Source organism: Parasteatoda tepidariorum, chromosome 7 (assembly GCF_043381705.1).
Source record: "Parasteatoda tepidariorum isolate YZ-2023 chromosome 7, CAS_Ptep_4.0, whole genome shotgun sequence".
NCBI classification, from domain to species: Eukaryota; Metazoa; Arthropoda; class Arachnida; order Araneae; family Theridiidae; genus Parasteatoda; species Parasteatoda tepidariorum.
Window position 1 is genome coordinate 71,302,156 of NC_092210.1, and position 22,480 is coordinate 71,324,635.

At 27.7% G+C, this 22,480-nt stretch overlaps 1 protein-coding gene across 6 annotated transcripts; it reads left to right on the forward strand.

Moving 5' to 3' along the window:
* Window positions 1-848: 848 nt before the first annotated feature.
* Window positions 849-22,480, forward strand: LOC107440014 (ranBP-type and C3HC4-type zinc finger-containing protein 1). 6 transcript variants are annotated; one of them, XM_071183580.1, is made up of 15 exons: window positions 1,106-1,188; window positions 2,537-2,600; window positions 3,903-4,180; window positions 5,028-5,088; window positions 5,530-5,698; window positions 6,732-6,904; window positions 8,498-8,676; window positions 10,400-10,508; window positions 10,646-10,924; window positions 11,558-11,733; window positions 12,321-12,429; window positions 12,567-12,845; window positions 15,210-15,353; window positions 16,580-16,664; window positions 22,022-22,160. In XM_071183580.1, exons 3-14 carry the CDS (start codon window positions 4,170-4,172, stop codon window positions 16,628-16,630), a joined length of 1,740 nt encoding a protein of 579 aa, XP_071039681.1. In that variant the 5' UTR covers window positions 1,106-1,188; window positions 2,537-2,600; window positions 3,903-4,169; the 3' UTR covers window positions 16,631-16,664; window positions 22,022-22,160. The 6 variants fall into 6 exon arrangements, with proteins under 6 accessions (XP_071039682.1, XP_071039680.1, XP_071039685.1 ...); XM_071183579.1 differs by lacking the exon at window positions 3,903-4,180 and having other exon boundaries at window positions 941-1,188; XM_071183584.1 differs by lacking the exons at window positions 3,903-4,180; window positions 5,028-5,088 and adding an exon at window positions 5,868-6,011 and having other exon boundaries at window positions 1,027-1,188; window positions 22,022-22,329.

Consider the following 22,480-nt stretch of genomic DNA (forward strand, 5'->3'; position numbering starts at 1 on the left):
ACCCCACTCATTTAACAAAAACTCTAACGCTACTTTATTTTTACCCCCTCCCTTCCTCTTTGATTTTTATTGGGAAGTTGGTTTTAATCAACATTTTGGTGCACAATCTCTATAAAGCGGTAAAAATATTGTAATTTTTTAGGACAGTACTTTTTCTAGCATAATGTTAGATACCTGGCAAATTAATTCATCTTGATTTAAACTCCAAAAGGATACAGTGACATTTATAAAGAGTGGTAATTGATAGACTCTCTATATGGTCAACTTTGTAACAAATGCTACAAATAATTTGTATTGATGAAGAAGACTTATATTTTTAATTTTCATAAAAAATCGAACGAATTCATAGTTGCGCTGCTTATTTTTTAAAAAAACATGCTTCACTTATAGCATTTTTAATTAAAACGATTTTCAAACTACTATAGTTAATTAAAAAAAAATCAAAGGATTTTAGTTTTTAATTATATGTAAGCAATTATACTTAAGGTATAATAAAAACAGATGCTTACTAGTAACTATAATTGAATAGGCAAACACCTTTCCTTCGGTTATAATTAACCCAAATTCTGAAAACCAAAATGAAGCGAAACCGAAACTTAAGTTTATATTTGTTTGTAATCTAACTGATCTCTGATTTTAAAACGTTTAGTAAACAATCAATATATTGCAGAAGAAATATAGACATCTTTAAGCAATATACAAAGTAATATATTAGTTTTTTGATATAAAAAAAATTTTAGGATTCAAATTAACCTGTTTTTTTTAATAATCAACACTGAATGCGTGCAATGCTAAGATACGTCGGGGTGTCAGAAAATAATGCTGCTAGAGATGCAAGCGCCGCTTTTACTGCATAAAACCGGTCTGTCGATTGCGTGTTACTTTTCAAAATCTCCCCGGGAATATTCGGATCAACCGACTACGGAAGGTGGAAAATAAAAAAAATTTGCCTCTTTTAAACAAGTCTCAAATTTAGCAGAAATAAGCAGTTGGAATGATATCATCGTTTTGCGTGATGCAATCATTGAAGATGCATCGAGATCATTCTTGTAAAAATAACAACGAGGTCCTAGATCTAGGCCTCCATCCTAGTACGCAATGCCCTGTGATGCCCCCGGATCCAGGAACCTGACAAACCCATGACGGAGTCAGCCATCCTGATCTTGGATGGATCGAACATAATTTAATGTAAATATCATACTGTAAAATCTAATAAGAGAGATGAACAATTTTTTGTATGCTTACTAGTTTTAGTTTTTTGAAATTTTGTTTCTATTTTTAAAGAAATGTGCTTTCAGGAAAATTTTAATTTTCACAAAATTCTGGATTTAGATATAAGACAGTTTTACTTCAAATATAAGCTGAACAGCATCCTCTCTAAACTAAAAAACAAGTAACAAAGTTTCTAAATGAACATTTGAAAGCTCACCTCTTTACCTTTTCAATTTAATATTCTGAGAGCAAAATGTTTTGTAGAGTTTCTCTGACAGATATAATTTCTTTTAACTATTTGAAAAGATGAAGAAGTGAGTATTCGTTAAATTAGAAGTCTTGGGAGATTTCCGTATCGTGATCTGTGGCAGAATAATCGCCAAGTCCTGGAAACTTCCGAGCAGTGGCCCGCGAGAAACTAAGAAAAACATCACAGAAAGGGACCAACTCAAAAGGTATAATTCGTAGCCACCCCTGAGCAAACATCCACATGATTTTTATTAAAAAGAAATTTCAAGTTAAAAAACTATTTGGACAAATCTGTCTGGCTGGACAGATCAGAATAGGGAAATTTCTCCCAAGTTTTTTTTTTTTTTTTTGTCTAGGAAGAACATTGGTCAGACTAATCAAAGGGATAATGATGATTATAGTTTAGTTTCAATGAAAAGGGAAAATAGTGCAAGTTTTTTAAATATTTTATGCTGTAATGTTTTAAAAATATTTGTTAGGTTTTTTTTCTTTAAATAAACAATTATTAGTCTCTTTTAGTTTTCATTGATGAATTAAATTATATTTTAACGATAAACTAATTTTTTCGAGGATATTTCTGTATCGTGATCTGTCGCACCAACTACAATTGCCAAGGTGTCAAATAAATGTTAAACTTGAAAAAATTTTTTAATAAAACTTTCAATGTTTGCTGTGGTAGCTGCGAGTTGGTCCCTTTATGTGATTTTTTTTTTTTTTAAATTTCTCGCGAGCAGCTACCTGGAAGTTACACTGACTTGGTGATTATTCTTCCACTGACCACTAAACGGAAATTTCCTCATTCTTTTATGTTTGCAATTTGCAACAAAGAGTTGCTCCCTTTTTTTAAAAAAAAAAATAATGGCTGAGTTTCATTTTTGCATTACAGAACATTTAAACTTGATTTTTATATGATGTTAAGTTAAGAGAAATTTTGTTGCCATGTGACAAATATGAACGCCAAATTTTATCTTTTTATATGTTTTTTTTTTATTTATATCTAAGATGTGAATCTATATATCTTATTTTAATTATGAGAATATAATCATTAAAAAAATTTTCATGGTTAATTTTTTAGGTGTATCAGTTAGAAATTACTCATGGCAAATGAAAACAAAGCTAAAGAGTCTAACAGTGAAAAGGTAAATGGGACTGATGTTATTTAATCTGCTCTTTTGTTAAAAAGTTTTCATTCAAATCTTTTTAATTATATTTATTTATTTATTTTTGCATTATAATTATACATGGGTTAATTGCTCACAGTGTTAATTTTTGTCTAAAGGCCTTTTTATACTAAGGGTGTAATCAATATTCGTCCACTACTCAGTATTCATCATCAGCATTGACACGACAGCCCTTTGCTCTATTTTTTCTATCAGTGGTTTATTCTTTGATGTCTTGCAACAATTTTTATTAACAATGTGTTATTCAGCCTCTTTAAATAACATTATTTCGAATGAAAATATAGTGACGGCAGATTATTATTAATAGAATTTTTTGTCTCCTCTGAGTAAAATGTGACCAAAATGAGAAAATATCGAAGCAATTTATGATAAAATGGAGTACCACAAGGAAATCACAGTAATGAAATGCATAGCTGATTGTGATGCCACAATTGGCATTACATATTTATTAAATATCTTTCATTACTTAAACTTATTTTTATTAATAGAATTGCATTTAAAATAAATCAAAGACTTAATCTTTTTAAAACGAACATGAACATTCTCTTATAGATCAATGCAACGGATACTTTTTATTTCATTACTAATCCAAAACAAAAATCTATTTATAACTTTTATTCTAATTTCTAACCGCAAAAATGTTTCAGTTGCATGGTTGTAATAATTCTCATAAATTTGTTGGAGACTTGTGATCGCCAAGGTATTATTTTAAACCCAATATTGATATGCTGGTTGGCTTCGTTTTGGCTATGTTATAATTTATTAAATCGCCAATTTCGATCTCCCACCCATGCTTCTGTGTCCGTTGGGAACAAATTACATGTACTTTTTAATTTGGCTTTTGATTAGGCAGGTTGTGGGGGATTTGTCTCCCATGGCCTGTCCTTATTAATATTATTATGCAAAATTGATTCAACTGAAATTCTTATGGATAATATTTAAATTTGGTATCTCGAGCTCTGCAAATATATGAAATAAAAGCTTTATATTAGTTACGATCCGGTTTTCATTTTCAAGTGTTATTTTCATCATCTTCTGTTTGCATTATTATCTTCAATTATACACCATACCAATACAAACTCCAACACCCTGAGATTTTCATATTCAACATAAATTGGCACCCTGATAACTCCTCCACCATACTGATGAATAACTTCTTTTAATAAATACTGACAATTTTAGCCATCTCGTAAAGTTATTAAAATCATAGCATGGGTGAAGCAATATTTAAATTGTTTAAAAAAATCAAACTTTTCTTAGATCTTTTAGTGCAGACGCTGCAAGGTGTGCCTTAAATCTATCTTGATTAAAAGTCCTCTTGTTGGTTATGGTGTTGAAGTTAGGAGTGAAAGATACCAGCTCAGGTGCTGTCCAGCTCCTCTGACCTGGCTCAAAATTATGTTGCATTCCTACAATGGCTGTTAAAAGATAATCCCTAACAATGGGGCTAGGTACTTGGCCATGTTCGGATGATGATGATGATATACTAATAAAGCTAACTCAGGCAAAATTCCCTGAAAAATAGAGATGCAAACTGTGTAAGTGAATTTGACTGTTCCTATTACTATTTGTTCTTATTTACTATTTGTAGTCTGCCACCTTGCCTTATTGAAAGGGGTATTTGGAGGATCATAGGGAGAGGATGATTACTCATTTAAGGAGAAAAAATCAATTAACATACCTAACCAATCCATATTTGCTGATTTACTCTAAATAAGAACACAAAAATGCTTTTCATTTTGGAGTAGAGATCACTCCAGCTCTGATCCAAAATAATTTAGGTACCCAAAAGTCAACAATGAGTAAAAAATGTCTCAAAGTGTTTCATTTGCCTACTGAACTTAGTCAAACCTTTTTTTGAATTGACTGCACAGCTTCCAATGGTCCATATTAGTCAAACTTCTCCCTGTTTGTAGTATCACCTTTCTGGGTCCAAACTAAATCAGAGGTAAAAACGACCTGAAAAATAAATCACATTTAGCTTTGTTTACAAAAGTTGTGGCGGACGCTATTCATTTTGAGTTATTCACTGACATGTCAACTTCAAATTTAATGGGATACAGCGTATAATTTGTTATTTTTTATGTCTGAATAATATTGCTTTCCTTCCTCTATTCTACATTAGAAATAAAATTTGACTTAAATGTAGCTTTCAGAAAAGATGAAAATTTCAGAAAAGTATTTATAATCAAAAGGTTAAAAAAAAAAAAAACGTCTAGCCGCTGTAAAAGATTCATTTGCTGCTACCAGTTCTGTCTTGCATGTAAAAAAAAGTAATGTTAGGAGCATTAAGTTGGGAACTAAATTCTCTATTTAGTCGATTTGTACATTTTGTTGCTTTTATCAGCCCTATCTCAATTTTCAAATTTATATTCTATTTTGAAGGATGTTCTACATAGTGGTATTGGAGATAGATTTCGAAATTAAGAACTGCCTCATTTATTGGGTATGTACTAAATATCATAATGGGCATATAACTATATCTTACTCTATAATAACTCTTGTGTGATTGAATGGTCAGAACTTTTATGTGTTTAGTAAAAAGCTTCTAACAATATATGTATTCATTAATATCAAGATCTAGGGTAAATAATGTGGAACTATTATTTTATATTTTAGATTATAAATTCATATATTAATTAATACTTGTAGAAGATATGTGTATTAGTTTCTGAAACAATATATATTTTTTTTCCTTATATATTTTTTATCCTTATTTATTTAATCACTTTTGTGCGAATTTTGTGTTTAATTTTTCAAGGTACAAAAAACACTACAAAAATAATTTTTCATACATCATTTTCAAAAATATCCCTATACTTATATTTTTGTTTAACAAAAATAATCTGATCTGATTTTACTTTCATGTTTTAATTTTGTGTTTTAGAAAATGTTGCCAGTAAATAAAGTTGTAGGAAACAAAGTAAAGAAAGCAACTTCACTCCCATCTTCACAATCAGAAATGGAAACAGTACCTACTGCAGATCCCTCTAATATTGAATCTATAGATTTAACAAATGAAGTAGAATTTTTATCTGCAGTCATAGCTACAAAAAGTGTGTAATCTCCCTTCTTATTTCATTTCAGTTAAATGTTTTATTCATTATGTAAAATTTTCAATAACTATTATGTTTTCTTCTAATTATTCTATGTTAATTCTAATTATTTGTATGTTTTCTTGTTATTTTTTGATTTTATATATTTATTTTTATGTATTTATTTAAGAATTCTAAAACCATTTGTCACAATCATCCAAAGAAGCTGTTAAATTCTAAGGAATCCAGCTTTGAAGGTAGGAAACAAATCATTGTCACCAGAACACAAGACTGTATACTTTAGATGAATCCAGTTCCAATTCAGAGTTAAAAGGTAGGCTAGATATGACAAATAAACCAAATCATTGGGCCTCATCATGTTCTAAATTTGCTGCCTCAGCTTCTAGTTCAGGTTCTGGTGATGAAATTATGACTGTGTCCCATAAATCAGATTTAAAACCACAAAATTCTAAATATCCTTTAAAGAAAATTACTAGATTACCTATAAAACAAACAAAATCAAAGACTCAAATTAAGCTGATGAACTCTAAGTACTCCAGCATTCAAGCTCAAAATAAAATGTGTAATGCTATTGAGCAAGAACATTATACATTAAATGATTCTATCTCGAGTTCAGAATTAAAAGATAGGCTACATGTGACATTTAAACCAAAAAATTGTTTCTCTGCTTCTAATGTAATCTCTACTTCTAGTTCAGATTCTGAGAAGGGCGAATATGACTCAAAATCATCCATTACTATATCTCCTTTGAAGAGACAAATTAAATCAAAGACTAAAATGACTAATTTTGCAATTAATGATAAAAACACATATTCCAAGATAAGCAGATCTTCTCTTCAGGGAGAGTCATCAAGCACAAATCAATATTTTTCTTTCAAATCAAAAAATTCACATTCGGCAGTACAAAGACAAAAATCAGAATTTATGGATTCTAATACTAATGTAAAGACTTCTTTTTTAAAAAAAACAAACAAATCGAATTTGGGATCGAATTGCTATAGAAGTCATTTAAATCAAAATAAATCTCTTTTAGGCATGGGTACTGCGTTAAAAGGAGTAAAAAGAACTTCAGAATTTGTATCTCCTCTTCCTATATTGCCTCAGAAGAAGCAAAAGCTCAATTCCTCTTTTTCAAATCACTCAAAATCAAATTTAAAGGCTGAGGGAAAAATTCCAAATTCAACAACTTCTACTGCAAAACGAGATGTAAGTTGAACAAGCAATAATAATTGTTTTTTTTTTTTTTTCATTTAATATGGAATTAATATTCCTAATTTAATTTATATTTGAAAATTAGCGTATTAACCAATTTTTTATTATTTATAATTATTGAATGAAACTTTTTGTCATCTTTAGTGACCAACTTAGTGGCCTTTACATACCTATCACTTTGAGGCTCCTCATTATCAAACTGTGCATTGAAAAAAAGGGGGACCACCATGAACACTTTTTAAAGGGTTTGTGTGCCTAAAGGAAAATGAAAATTTTTACTATAAAACTTAAAAAAGTTTTAAAAAATTTAAAATTTTGAATTTAATAGCCTAAATTAAATAAAAGTTAGAAAGTTATTGTATCATTTACTTGTAATGTACATCATTTTTATTCTGAAATATTCTAAGCAAATTTATTTCAGAGTTTGTGTTTACAATGCACAATTGCATGTTAAAATACCCTAAATTTACTGTGCAGTAGAGATTGGTAAGTACCATTCTGGTGATATCAGTTACAATCTGATATTAATATAATTAAATATCAGTTACAAGAACCTGATTCTTTTAATTATTAATCTCAATAAATTTTCAGCCCCACTTTCATTTTGAATCTAAATTAAGTGAAATTTCTATTAAAGCTAAAAGTCTATATTGAATTTTTAAGCTTATTTTTAATTTTAATTTGCTTAAATTTGATTGTAAAATAAAATGAATGTTGATTTGAATCAAATGCCAAATTACAAAAATTTTGAAACAATTCACATAATTAACGTTTGTTTATTATTGTTACTTTCAATATATAAATGTAACAAATCTCCAAATATATTAGTAACAACTGAAAAATGAACTAAATATTCATTTTAAGTTCATTTATTTATTTCCTGATAATTTAATTACCTGGCCAACATTTTATGTGAAAAAATTTTGGAATCAAATTGAAATTAATTATTCCTTTAAATTTCATATAAAAATGATGAATACTCAAATAGCAGTGAACAGGAAGGCGCACAATAATTTTCTTATTAAATCATTTTTTTTACTTTTTATAACAATTCAATAGTTTTGTTACTTTCTGTAAAATATCTTTTCAAATACAAACGAATATCCCTCGCAAGTAGTTAAATAAGCTCCACCCCAATACAGGTGATGCAGCTCGATCAGAAACTTTGCTGTCACTTGAATAAGGGTGATGCAGCAGTCAACGTGTTAAAATACTAAATGCTTTCAAATACTTCAAAATAGTAGTACAGACCCATCTTTACTCTCTAGACTAACATTTCATTGGCAACACAAAGTTTTTTTTTTTACTCAAGCTAGATCAATATTTTCAAAATCTTAAAGAACTGATTGATTTTTTTCTAAATCATGAACTTCGAAATTTTTTATTAAATTTCATAACTTGTCAAATCCTTCGATATTTTGAACTAACTAAATTTCACATGAAGTTATGTTATTAAATGTTACTTTTATTATTTTTTTTGATAATATACTTAATAATTTGCTGTTTAAGTTAAAAATGTTCTTAGTTCATTTTTACAAAATAAGTTTAATTTGTATTATAATTTATGCATTAATTTTAATTTGTTAGGCTGAATCGCTCAAATCTTCATCTGCAGATTATAGAGCTGATAATTATGAGGTGCTTGCATGCTTTGATTATGTGGACCTAATTTTAAATATGGAACCATTTGAGTGTCAGATCTGTTCCTTGAATATACCCATTGATGAAGGAGTTATTCTTCATGATTGTCTCCATAACTTTTGCAAGTATGATAAATTTCGAATTTTCATGCAGTATTTCCATATTGCAGATTTTAATTTGCTTGTCTATAAATTATTTTCCAAATAAATAAGTATTGTATTAGTAGTATTTGAGTAAAATTAAATTTTTGATAGAGAAAATGTTGATTTGTGGAACTCACTGCTCTTGTATTGTTTAATTTTATCTAGCTGTATTAAATTATAAAGTATTTAAATTCTTCATTGGTTTTTTATTGATGCAGTGAATAAGAAAATCAGCATGCTTGTCATGTATCCTATTTGCTTCATCATTACTAGAAAAGTTTAAATAATGCTGGTATTATTTGAGACTTGGTTATTGTATAAACAACTTCTTAAAATTTATCATCAGCATTATAAATCATCACCAGCACTACAAATTGAAAAACAGTTGTGACCAGCATATTTTTTAATTTGTAGGCTTGTTTAAAAATGTTCTCTTTATCTGATAACTCGTGTATAAGAAAAGTGGGATTTGAAATGATTCCCAACAGCTAGATTACCTAGTTAATATTATCCAACCTTTTTTCATGAATTTTTATTCATGTATTTTAGAAGCAGAAAACAACTAGTTTAAATCTTCTTAAAATAGATCAGTTTTTTTTATTTATCTGTTTGTTTTTTTTTAATTTCTCAACCAGGCAACCTCTTTATTTACATGATAATAAAAAATTAGTTTTAGATACAACGGTATCTAAAAGCATTGTTGTAACAAGCTTCACAAATGAAAGCATAATTTAAAATCTGTAAATAAATCATTTGTTGTACTTTTTTAATAGCAATTGGCGAATTATTCTATTAAATATGTTTTTAATCTTGGAAGACAGCTAGCTCAGAAATCAGATCCTGCATAAAGTGTTATTGATATTATTAGTATAAGTTCTTTTTTATTTTCAATTATTTTAAATTGAGTTATACAGTCGAACCTCATCCTTATAGTGCATAAAATTTCAGTAAAAAAGTATAAAATGGAATATTAACTTGTCAAACATACTTCTGAATATGTAACCTAACCTTTAATTAATTGTGTTTTAATCTAAGGTTTTGTTGATTTCACCACTCACATTTTTATCACATTAGGCTTAGTTACCGTAAATAATGTATTTATTGCCATAGATGATAACTGATTTTCCATTCAATGTTTAATTTATTTAGATATGCTAACATTTTGATAAAAATACAAAAAGTAGTTAATTTTTATAACAGAAAGCAGTGTATTTTATTTAAAATACTGACATATTTTGCAATCGCTATGAACTGAAATTAATGACTTAACTATTTGTGTATAATTATTGATTAAGAATTTAAATAAATCTGAAAAAAGTGAACGGTAGATAAAATAAAAATATAATCACTCAAATTTTTTTTTTTTTTAAATTCTGAGATAATTGTGAGGAAATAATTAAACACATCAAGAAATTAAAAAAAAAATTAAGTTCATATATATATATANAGTGTGTAAATATATATATATATATATATATATATATAGTTAAACACACTATTTACAGTAGTCTAAAAATATACTTAATTCTTGTATACTAATTTAATGTTGGTACAAAGCATTTGTGTTTGAAAACTGTGAATCTTCACTAAATAAACTTAGTTTTTGTAAGGTAAAGAGCAAGACAAACACCTAATTCTTGATTATATCTAAGTTTTATTAGTATTTTATTAATAAGCAGGCCTTGAATTTTTTCTTCTTCTCTAGGCTGTGTCTTGCTTCTATTATACAAGATTCTATAACAGCCCTGGTTAAATGTCCATATAATGGAGAATATGCTTGTGGAAGTTATCTCCAAGAACGAGAAATTAAATCTGTTAGTAATTTTAGTGAAACCATTACTTTATTGATTGTCATAGCAAAATAATTTTTAATAAATTCTCTGCTTTATAAATGAAAATTTTGATATTCTTCAGTACATACACTGTTTAATTTTTTATTACTTAATTTCAGCTGGTTCCAAATGAAATATTTAAAAAATCTCATCAAAAAAGCATATATCAATCAGAAAGACAATCACGTGGTAGATTTCATTGCAAAACAATCAATTGCCCTGGGTGGTGTTTGTACGAAGATGGTGTAAACTTTTTTCTGTGTCCAGTTTGCAAAAAAACTAATTGTCTCATCTGTGCAACTATTCATGTAGGAGAGAACTGCGAAGAGTATCAAGGTTATTTTGCTTTTAATTCTGATACTGACGAGGAAGCAGAGAGAATTGAAAAACACTTGGAAGTAATGTCTTTGTTCATGATTAGTCTTATTTTTACAACTTCACAGATACTTATATTTCATCTTTTTTTGCATACTTGTGTTGATGTTTTCAAATTATATAGACTTTAAACTCTACCTTTATTAATATAATGCAAATTTGAAATAAATTCTTTTTAAAACAGTATTAAATTAATAAAAATGATATTAAAATAATATTTCATTATAATGTTAATGATGAGACTAATACAAATGTTTAATGATGTTGATAAGGAAACAAATAAAATGGGTAAAAAATTTGAAACTTATAACCCGGCTTATGTTTCTTCTTATTTTTACAACTTCTCATTTTTTTTTTATTTGCCCTCATATTTATATAAGTACATTTCAGTTTCCATTTTTCAATCTGCTGAAGTTATAACAGTCAAATTTTTAGTGGGCTTGTATCTGGGATATTGTAGTATCCAAATAAATAATTTCATAAATGTTAAATGTTTCATAAATGCTAAAATAACATAAATGTTAAGTTAAAAACTTGTAATTTTTAAATTACTATTTACTTAATAGTTTATTGTTTAAGTTACATGTATGCTTTTGCTTGATTGAAATTTATAATAAGTTAAATTTCTATGTGTTTTATGTATTTTAATTTGACAGGCTAAATTTCCCAGAACAAGAACAGATAATGGAACCCATGAGTATGAGATGCTAGCATGCTTGGATTTTGAAGATCTTGTTTTAAATACAGAACCTTTTGAGTGCCAGATATGCTTTGAAATTATTGTGAGAGATGAAGGAGTTATTCTTCATGATTGTCTTCATAGCTTTTGCAAGTATGAAGTCATTTATGAGTATTCTGTTTAAAATATATTATACAAAATCTTTAAGCCTTCACTTTAAAAAAAAAAAAGAAGGAAGAACTGGTTTTCATCAAATTTAAGTTCATTTTTTACTTTCTCCCTTAACACTGACAAATTTTACTATAGCTATTTGCTAAAATTAGGATTTAAATTTCAGAGTAAATTATTAATTTTGAACTGAAAGTAATCTGGAAATAATTGAAAAAAGTGAAAAGAAAAAAAGAATTTATAAAGATACTTTAAGAAGAAAAAAACTTTCGTGGTTGACTCTTTTTTGAGGTTTTTAAGTAAAGAAAGAAATAGGTATTTGTGTGAAAACAATTTACAATTAATAAGTCCAGTTAATTTCATAATAAAAAATTATTTTACCCGATATTCACACTAGACTTTATATTATAATTTTTGTATATTAGTTTCATGTTGCTACTAAGCATTTCAGAAAAAAAATATTTAAAAGTTTGTAAGATACAATGCAAAAAAAAAATAATGATTTCTCTTATAACATTGCAATTTAGTTAATATTTTATTACTAAGCATTCTTTTACATTTTGTTTCTCTAGGCGATGTCTTGCCACACTCATTGAGTTTTCTGAAACAGCATTAGTTAGATGTCCATATAATGATGAGTATGCTTGTGGAAGCAATCTTCAAGATCGAGAAGTTAAATCTGTTAGTAATTATAATAATACATTACTTTATTGAATTTCATAGTAAATTTATGTTAACAGATTTATTGTTCTCTGAAAGAAATATTTTAATGTGTTACTCTGCTTGAAATGTTTAATTTATGTATTATTAAATTTCAGCTAGTCACAAAGGAAATATTTGAAAAATATCTCCAAAAGAGTTTAAATCTTGCTGAAACTCAAGCTGAGGATAGTTTTCATTGCAAAACAGTTGATTGCCCTGGATGGTGTTTGTATGAAGATAGTGTAAACTTTTTTCTATGTTCAGTCTGTGGAAAAACCAATTGTCTTACCTGTGCAGCAATTCATGAAGGACAGAACTGTCAGCAGTATCAAGATTTTGTTACTTTTAATTCTGAAACTGATAAGGAAGCAAAAAGAACTAAAAAATATTTGGAAGTAATGTCTCTTTCTATTAATCTTATTTTTGCAACTTTTCAGATGCTTTTGTTTAATACTCAATAACTCAAATTCAATACAGCTTTAAAATTAAATCATAGAGTTTGTGATATTGATAAGGAAGCTAAGGGTTCTAAAAAAATTTGGAAGTGCTTATGATTATGTTTTTTCTGCTTATGCTCTATATGATATAGGAAATCCAAATTGCGAATTTGAGTAGTTACTATTTTATGCAATTATTTGATGATGATTGTAAATCCACGCGGTTTTCTAGTTAGTCTTTTAGTTTTTACCATGGATTTTAAAATACCGTTTTTTTTTTTAATGCGATGATGACACGTCTGAAAATGTGATTTTTTTCTTCTTCAAAATTTGGGCATACCAGTCATAATACATATTCTTTTATGTATGAATATGTATTTTTTATGTGTTAATAAGAAAAAAAATTTATTGGCTAGAAGTTTTTCATTTCTACCTATAAAATTTATTAATGTTACTTTTGCATATAAAAATGATAGTCTATATATATTTTCATTAAATCGAACAGAAATAATCTCTCGTGTACCAAAAATTAAATAAATAAGCTATGCATTGAGGAAAAAATTATTTAGTTTGAAAGTTAGACTATCTAGCCAGTTTTTAAATAATTTTTTCTGCCAGCAATCACATGTCTTTCTGCTACAATTATTTTTTAATGATATGAGTTTCATTGAATTTAGTTAAATTCATAAACATAAATTTGTTGGATAAAATTTTCATGTTCTTTTTATTATTATTATTAGTTGTAAAATTTGCATACACTTTCTATTATCGTAATTTAATGTATTAAAAAAATAGTTTATTATTTAAATATAAACTTACAAAAAAATGCAATTTTAATTTTGGAGAAATCTTGAGATTTTTTTTTCTGGGAAAATTAAAAATGAAATTATTATTGAACTTTTGTTTGTTTTATTTTGTTAAAAAAATTTTTTGATGTACCTCAAAAAAAAAAAAACTTTTATTTACCATGCTATTAGTGTCTATCTGCTACAAAATTGTTTTTTTTTAAGCTACAAAAAAAAATTTTATTGGATAAAAACTGAGTTTTTTCTGATACAAAACCTAAATTCTCCTGATGTGAAAATTTTGAATAGTGAGTTTGACCTTAGATAAATATATGTACTTGGTTTCAATACTTTTCTAACATAGATTAATGCAATTAAAATAAAGTTCATAAATTTTACAGCAATATATTAATTTCAACTCCTTTACCTTAAAAGAATTTTTTTTTTTACAAGTGTGTTAAAACTTTGAAATCGCAAATTTTTTAAAAGGTCTTCTGTTGTTATCCTGTAGAAAATTCTCTATTAAATTCTGGCTGTAATAAATTTTTTTAAGGAAAAACTTTTCTTTTTACATTTTTTAAATCTAAAACTGTTCTATAAAAAAATTATTCAACATTTCTTTCACTAAAAAGATTTTATAATATAAAAATAACTCTTCCGAACAGAAACTTAAAGCATTCTTTAGAATGAAAAACAAAAGAAATGAAAAAATAAACTTAGTAATAAATAAAAAAATAAAATGGCTAAGGAAATGACAGAATAAAATTAGTTTGATTTTATAAAGCACCATATGAGTAAGTAATCTCAGTTATCCATAACTCATTCTTACACCTTTTTTATTGAATTAAAAAATCTTAAATATTCAGAACTAAAAAATTTTGTCAACTTAAGAAAATAGTTCAATGGGTATCATTGAATTTTAACGATATTATTAAAGTTCATTAAAGCCCACATTTACTCAAAGCTACATTAGGGCATAAATAAATTTACATATTTTTGTAAAATATATTTACTTGTAATCTAAAACAGTTGTATATGAATTATGGAAATTCAAATGACAACTCGAATGCAATGTCTTTTAATGCACTGCCACTGTAGTCAAACTGCAAATGAACATAAGTGACTTCATTTTGTGGGAAGTCATGTGAGTCCGATTTCATCTGAAAATAAAGGTAAACTTTTTTTTATTAAAAAATAACTTAATTAGTTCTTTTAGAGAAGTAATAAAATGTTTTCTGGGGGGTTTGCATAGATTCTGAATGTCTTAAGAATAAAACTAATTATGTCATTATTAGCATGTCTGAACACTCCGGAATCATGGACTCTTATATCATTGTTCTCTTTTGCAAGCTCTTCCCACATACCCTCTCCCAAAACTACGTAAATTTCCTGATTTATAAATTTTATCATATGATATGAATAGTAACTAAAATGTTTTTTACAAAAATCAAGTTTTTTTTTATATTTACATTTTATAAATTTTTCCTTTAAAAATAATTGTTGAAATTTATTGCAATTTGTATTTATTTATTTACAGAAATTGTTAAAAAAGCAAAAGGCAAAAAGGTGTCCTAAATGTCAGATAATTATTATCAAAAAAGGTGGCTGTGATCATATGGTATGCAGTATGTGCTCTGAAGATTTTTCCTGGAGTGGGAAAGAGATCGAGTATGAATATGAGGTTGGTATATATATTTTTTTAAAAAGTGTGCTTTTAGAAGTTAGTACATTTGTTTTTAAATTAGTGCATTTAATTTTAATAAGATAACCTCTATGTATTGAGATGAACCCTTTATAAATTTTTAACTATTAAGGTTTTCAATGCTATGCAGATGTAGACGTCTAAAAGTTTTTCAATAATGCTATTTTATCAAAAGAATGTTTCTTTTAAACCAAAAAATTTTGCAAATCAATCTATTTTTGTTATAAGTTCTATAAAAGCTAATAAGTATAGAATTATTCTTATACCTTTTGGTCCTTTGCTAGTTTTAACTTTTACATCTGGCTCTTTTTTTATTTCAGGATATTGTATAAAACCACATGAGGCTTACTTATGATCATGTGTAAGATACTAAGCATTTAGTGTTGAAAAAAAAATTTTGAAAAGGAGAAAATTGATCAGAAAGTTCTATTAAAACTGGCAGACTTGTAATTGAGTCTGACTATTTAAAGAAGATGCCTTATTTGAAAGGGGAAAAAAACTGTCTCAAAGATACAAAACATGTAGGGAAAAAAACAGGGCCCTAGATTAGAACATTCAAGATTTTTCTTCGCGTGAATTGTATCTATATTTCAGTGTTTCATAAGTTCATTAATTAACTGAATTTTATTCAAATCATGCCTAGGGGAAATCCCAGTAATAACTGGTCGACACAAATTCTGCTCTCGTCTTGCACCAACCTCAGTGCTTGCTTAGAACATCCTCAGTGATAAAAGACTCTTATCGTTTTGTTTTATTTCTCTTAATGACAGGGTTCGTATGATCCGGGAATTGTTAGGGAAACTAGATTAGAAAAAGTCATGGAATTATCATTAAAAAATATAATTTTACCCGAAACCAAGAATTGTTAGGGAATTAGATACCCTATCTAATTGTGGGATTTCATTCTTCAGTTTTCAATACCGTAATTTGCACTTGCAAAGTAGAGGATTAAAAATAAAACATTGATTTTTTTTTCTTCTTCCCGACCGATCGTCATTAGGGGCACCCTCAAGATTCTTCTGTTATTCTTAAGCGTTTCTGGAGGGTAGTCAAATGTCCAAGTAAAAATAAAGAAAAATTAAAATTTGGTTTTAAGTTAAAAATTTTATCACATAGGTAGCTTTTCATTTTAATGTTGTATAATTCTGGTGCAGAAATAATGGAATTATTGTAAATGGATATAATCATTTTATTTCTTTTATTAGGAAATTGAAATTGAGTTCCTTGGGTCATTTGAGGAAATCCTGGATACTTAATCATCCTCAGGAAAAACATTTTTCAACAAGATTAGTAAGCTTATTCTTATTGTATTTGTAGAGTTTTACCATCTTTTAATTTCCATGCCTTCAGTTCAGTTTAAAATTCTACCATTCATTTTTCATGCATTTAGTTTTTAAAATATCTTAAAATAGACAGTTTTTTTTTAAGTGGAAAATATCAGGTTTTTGAACATTTACATTTTCTGTGTGAAAAATATTTATAAATGAAGATGTTTTTAAAAATACAAACTTAATATTGTTATATTGCAATTGTCTCTGTAGTTGCAACTACTCATAATTTCTTAAACTTTTTACTGTAACTATTTGAGTATGGGTATTCAAATTGGAGCCTGGATATATTGCCAGTGCCATCACACTTTGTCATAATAAAAAAGATTAACTTGTATAATGAAGATCTATGTATTTAATAATTTTTTAGTAAAAAAAAACATTACGGCTGATCAAAATCACATTTTGTAAACAATCAAACAAAATCACAATTGTTTTTAGTTTTTATGCACATTTCTCTAATTTAAATAATTCATCAAAAAAACATAAGCTAATTATGTAACATTAATCATCTACAGTGCTTATTTCGAATTTTCGTTTTTTAAAAGCCCTAAAAGGTACTTTTTCATTGGGTGTTTTTAAAAAGTGCTTAATTTTCCCTTTTTCAAAATGATATTTTTTTACCATGTTGATTTTCACTACGAATTATGCAAAAAGACACTGTTTGCATTGTTCTATTCAACGTTTACACAATTAATTCAACCCCTTACAATTAATTCAATCTATTTCGGTGTATTGTCAGTCCGTAGCGTATGAAAACGCCATTCGCATGCTTCAATATTTCATAATTTTTGACAATTGTCAAAAACAATGCCAATTTAATTTTTTTTTTTTGACATGACGGTTAAAACAAAATAAAACCATCAATTGTCAAAAACTTTCCTACCCTGCCTAATTATGATATTTTTTTAAGTGCTTAAAAATATTTTTTGAGTGCTTGAAAAGTGCTTATTTTTTTGTTGAATAATTTGGCTACACATCCTGATCTAAGCATTAAGCCAACAGAGGTAAGAAGAAGAGGAGTCGACATAACGTCTCAATGATTTTCTAAAGACATGTTTTAAAAAATTAATGTACAATTTTTTTAAATTCTTAATCATGATTCCAAGTTACTTATTATTTATATCCATCCTAGATGCTCTTAAATTGTAAACGAATGTTTCAAATTACTTCACAACTAGTGACATAGCCAAGAAGAGTTTTTGGAAAATAACCACTCTCCCCAAGAGTAATTTTAAAAATTAAATCTGCTATTGATCTAGCTTCCAATAAATCTGATTCTTAAGAAACTACTGCTTGGTACTTATACATATTAGATAATATTTTTAAAATAAGCTAGATACGAACCAGTGCAAAAAAAAAATTTATTTCCATCAAGCATTTTCCCTGCAATTATCATATAAAAACTTCTCACCTCTACTTATTTCACTATGCCCAGGGTCACTTTAATGCCATTGTGTTTTGAAGACATAAAATGACGTGAACCCCAGAGAACCTATTAGTTTGTAAAAATTTATTACATGCGAGCGATCAAAAGTGCAGAAAAGCCTAATATTTCCTCAGAATACAGTTTTGTTTGTTTGAAATCTTCCCTCAAAATTATAGTTTAATTTTTAAGTGCTTTAATTTTTTCAAAATATTTTTAGAAAATAAAGTTGATACATTATTATAATATTCTAAGTATTTGATAATTATATTTTCTTTAAAAAAAATTGCATTTTGTACAATTTTTGAATGATTTTTAAACTCTATATGGATTAATGAAGGTAATAATAAAGTAACAAGCTGCTGAAACTTGAATATGCTACTGAAGCCACATATGCTTGATGATTTCTAGTTCTTAAATTCTTTTCTCCAGTTTTTCAAGTAAAAAAATTGAATAAAAAAATATCTTATTTTTTTCTAAAATTCGTAAAGGTTTCTACCTGGCACCTTTCATTTTGATTTGCTGTGGTACGACTTGTTCTTTAATGATTTTTATCAATTAAAAAGCATTATGTCGTTTCTTTCAGGAACAGTGTAGGAAAAATTCTTTTATAAGCTTTCCACTTTTCATTTGTTCTATTATTTCAATCAAAAACTGTCCAAACACAAGCATTCATATTTTGTGAAGTACTACTGAACTCCACCATGCTTATAACTCCAAGTAACTCATAGATAAAAGAAAGTTTTTTGCATTATCTGTATATGAATCAAAGTGTTCAATTTTATAAATGAGCTAGAAAACGCGACATTTAATTCATAAAATCATGCGAAGACGATTTGTGATTTTGAAGTTTTCAATTGCATGAATACGGTGTTTGATTTTTAAATTGCATCAATTTATATCGCGATGTGTAATTTTAAATTGCAAGAATATGAATCACATCATGTAAATTTCAATTTGCATGAAAACAAATCGCAATATATGAATTCTTTAAATTGTTTGGAAACAAATCACTATCATACAAATTTTAAACTTGATGTTGATTTTGAAATCAGGTGAATGCAAAACGCAATGATGTATTTTAAAAACCGGGGGAATACAAGTCGCAATTATGGCTTTTTAAATTGCGTAAATACTAATCATGATGTGCAATTTTTAAATCGCAATGGGTAATTTTAAATCTCAAGAAAACAAATTATGATGTGTAATTTTCAAATCACATAAATAGCGCAAAATATCACGATATTTCGCGTGAAAACAAATCACTGTATTTTTTTCTTGAAAACAAATCACTGTATTTCGCGTGAAAATGGATCAAAGTATGTAATTTTAAAATGCATGAAATCACATGTAATAATTAATCTTAATTTATCACATATAATATTATAATAATACTAATAAAACGTGAATATTAATCGTAAATCACTATGGTGATTCTTAAACCAATTTAACGCAAATCCTGACGTCTATTTCACAAATTGCGTTAATACCTCTTTACTCGTTAAGAGCATCAAAAAATTGCATTGTTATAGATAATAAAAAAATAATAATTTTCTTTGAAGAAGTTAAGTTTTTAATTTTTCTTAAAAATAAAAAATAAAAATTATCGATACAGGTAATAGCAGATTTTCCATATTGAAAAAAAAATATATTGGATGTTCAGTATTTAACGGAAACACTTATACTTCTGTTTTTTTTTACAATAAAAAATTTCCTAAAGCGACCGTTAAGTCTAAATAATAATGATCTTAAAATTTTATCGTTTTTATAATTCGTAGAGAAATGAGCAAAAATATCATGGCTATTCTTTTATTTCAGCGAGTTACGTGGAAAAAAAATTATCTTTACACTGGCTGTTCTAAAGATACTGTTCTCTTCAGGAGCTCAAAATTTCTTTTTTTTAAAAACTGAACCCAATTCTCTCTTATTTTTTTTAACCCACTGACGTTTCTGCACGTAAAAAGTCGCATTTTAACCTGCAGTCTTCTCTGCATTGCAAAACCGGTTTATCCATGCTAATGGATAAGGGAATAGTGTATAGAAGAGAAACATTCTCCTAATTTTGCCCATTTCCTTAACCACCAGTGGGTTAAACATCACAATACTTTAAAAAGGAGCTGCAGGGCTCAAAGGATAGAACGTTCGCCTTCCAATGCAGCGAACTGGGTTCCAATCCCAGTGGATATGAATTCCGCATCCGGCTTTCGCCAACCACAGTGCTGACGTGAAATATCCTCTGTGGTAGACTGATCATGGGTTAGAGTCCCCTTGTCCTCAGGCTAACCGTGGGAGGTTCTTGTGGTCTTCCTCTCCATGTAAAGCAAATGCGGGTTAGCTCCATGAAAAAGTCCTCCACGAATCTAAATTTCTCCCAATACTCGATCCAGGAGTTCCCTTGTCTTTTAAGTTTGGTTCGAAATTACAAGGCTATGGAGTTGAACATTAGTAGTCGTAAACTCATAAAATGGGATCGGCTGTTCAACGACGGTTATAAAATAAAATACTTTTAAGCGAAAAATAGTGTTCATAGAAATGATTTTATTTTTAAACTAATCCAACGAGTAACAAAGGGGCCGTGGGACATCTCAACCCCCCCCCCTAGTCCTAATTCCAACATTTTTTTTGAAAAAAAGACAAGTTTATGTGTAGTTTCAAACCAACACTTGGGAGTATGAGAAGAGATCCATTATTTGTGAGTTATTGAGAAATAACAGCCAAAAACAACGCCAACTAACATTAAATTAAAATAATCTGGCTTACAAATTAAAGATTATTAGTATTTAATGCAACCTTGAAACTTTTATTTGGTTAAAGAAAAAATAAAGCAGCTTAAAGAAACTAAGTGTGGAAAAAAAATCTGATACTCATTTTGTCATGACATTGAATTATAATTAGTTATACACTTGCATTGAATGAAGTTGGGCGTTACATTTATTGAAAAAAAGAAAAGAATAGAAATATTTATATTCGCTTTTAATGAAAAAAGGATAAGAATTAAATAGGTGATTTAATATAATTAGAATGGGATTCGGAATGATTAAAAAATGCTAATAAGTTTAGGATATAATAAAAATTTTAAAGCTAGGAAACATGTAAGGCCTGTAATGGTATCAAGGTGACATATATTTTTTGCAACAAATTTTAATTTAATTAGACCAAACTTTTCCCTTGGCTGTCTAAACTTCTTCCAAACCTCGTTCGCGCATTTGGGCATATTCTGCTTCCCTGCAGCTGTAACTTCAAAAGCTTTTTTTGTCATGAAGGTTTTTTAAACAGATAAAAGGGGATTTCCAGAGTCATGGTTTCAGTAAAAAAAGGCAGGAATTTAATTAGAAATAACCATCTTTAAAAAGTTCCTAAGTGATATAAAATTCATGTTAATGCCTTAGTAATGAATTAAATATTTTTCTCTATTGAACATGAAGGTAAACTATTTCTTTCAACAATAACAATTTGAATTATAACTTTCAAATTTAAAGCATATTCTTTCATTCTTTAAATTTATTTTGTTTTTTTAAGTCAGATATTTATTTTCTCCATTATTTTTTCAAATACTTCTGAGCAATTATAAAGAATTTCATTTTAAGTTGATGTTAATTCCTTGCTAATGAATTAAATTTTTTCCCTACCCGTAGTACTGTTCCTATTTTACAATTAATATTAATTTAGCATATTAATTATGTCTGTGAATTAAAGGTTTTTTAAAATAGCATGTTGATCCAATATTTTTTTTAATTTATTTTCATATTTAAATATAAATAGTAAACACAATTGACTATGATAAGTACTGTTTCCTGAAAACAATCAGTTTTCTTAATTTTAATGTATTTAATTCATATTTTCTTTCAGATGAAATAAATTTTGTTTGCTAATGTTGGCATTTCTTATTATAGCCAAGATGACCTCAAACAGGAAATACATTCCATTTAAGTCCTTGATGTGCAGAAAAAACAAACATCCTAATTTATTTTTCATGTGTGTGTGTCCAATGTCCAGTTTGTAATAAGATCATTGTTTTTACTGATTCCTAGGCTGTAATATTATGTAGTGTTAGTTCAACTCTGTTGTGTACACCCACTAATGGGTTGGCAAGCCCATCATGAAACTCCTTTGTTGTTTTGGAGGAGCCAATGAAGCAAACACCCATATCACACATATGAATAATTTTTTTGAAAAATAGTGAGAAATGTAGGGAGAAAAATGTTTTTATTCATATTTTTGCTTATCAAAGTATATTTGTATAACCTGGAGAATCAGGAGAAGTTAAGGAATTTAACATTTTTCAGCCAAAATCTGGAAAAGTCAGAGAGCTTGATTTGGCGACCTTTGTGATTTGGCTAGAGCCAAATTTC

What these genes read in the sequence shown, in the direction of transcription:
- LOC107440014 (XM_071183579.1), top strand. Translation starts at nt 2,566, where the DNA reads ATGAAAACAAAGCTAAAGAGTCTAACAGTGAAAAG. An exon ending in AAGAGTCTAACAGTGAAAAG is followed by an intron (nt 2,601 to 5,027) that starts GTAAATGGGACT and finishes TCTATTTTGAAG; the next exon opens with GATGTTCTACATAGTGGTAT. An exon ending in AGAACTGCCTCATTTATTGG is followed by an intron (nt 5,089 to 5,529) that starts GTATGTACTAAA and finishes TTTGTGTTTTAG; the next exon opens with AAAATGTTGCCAGTAAATAA.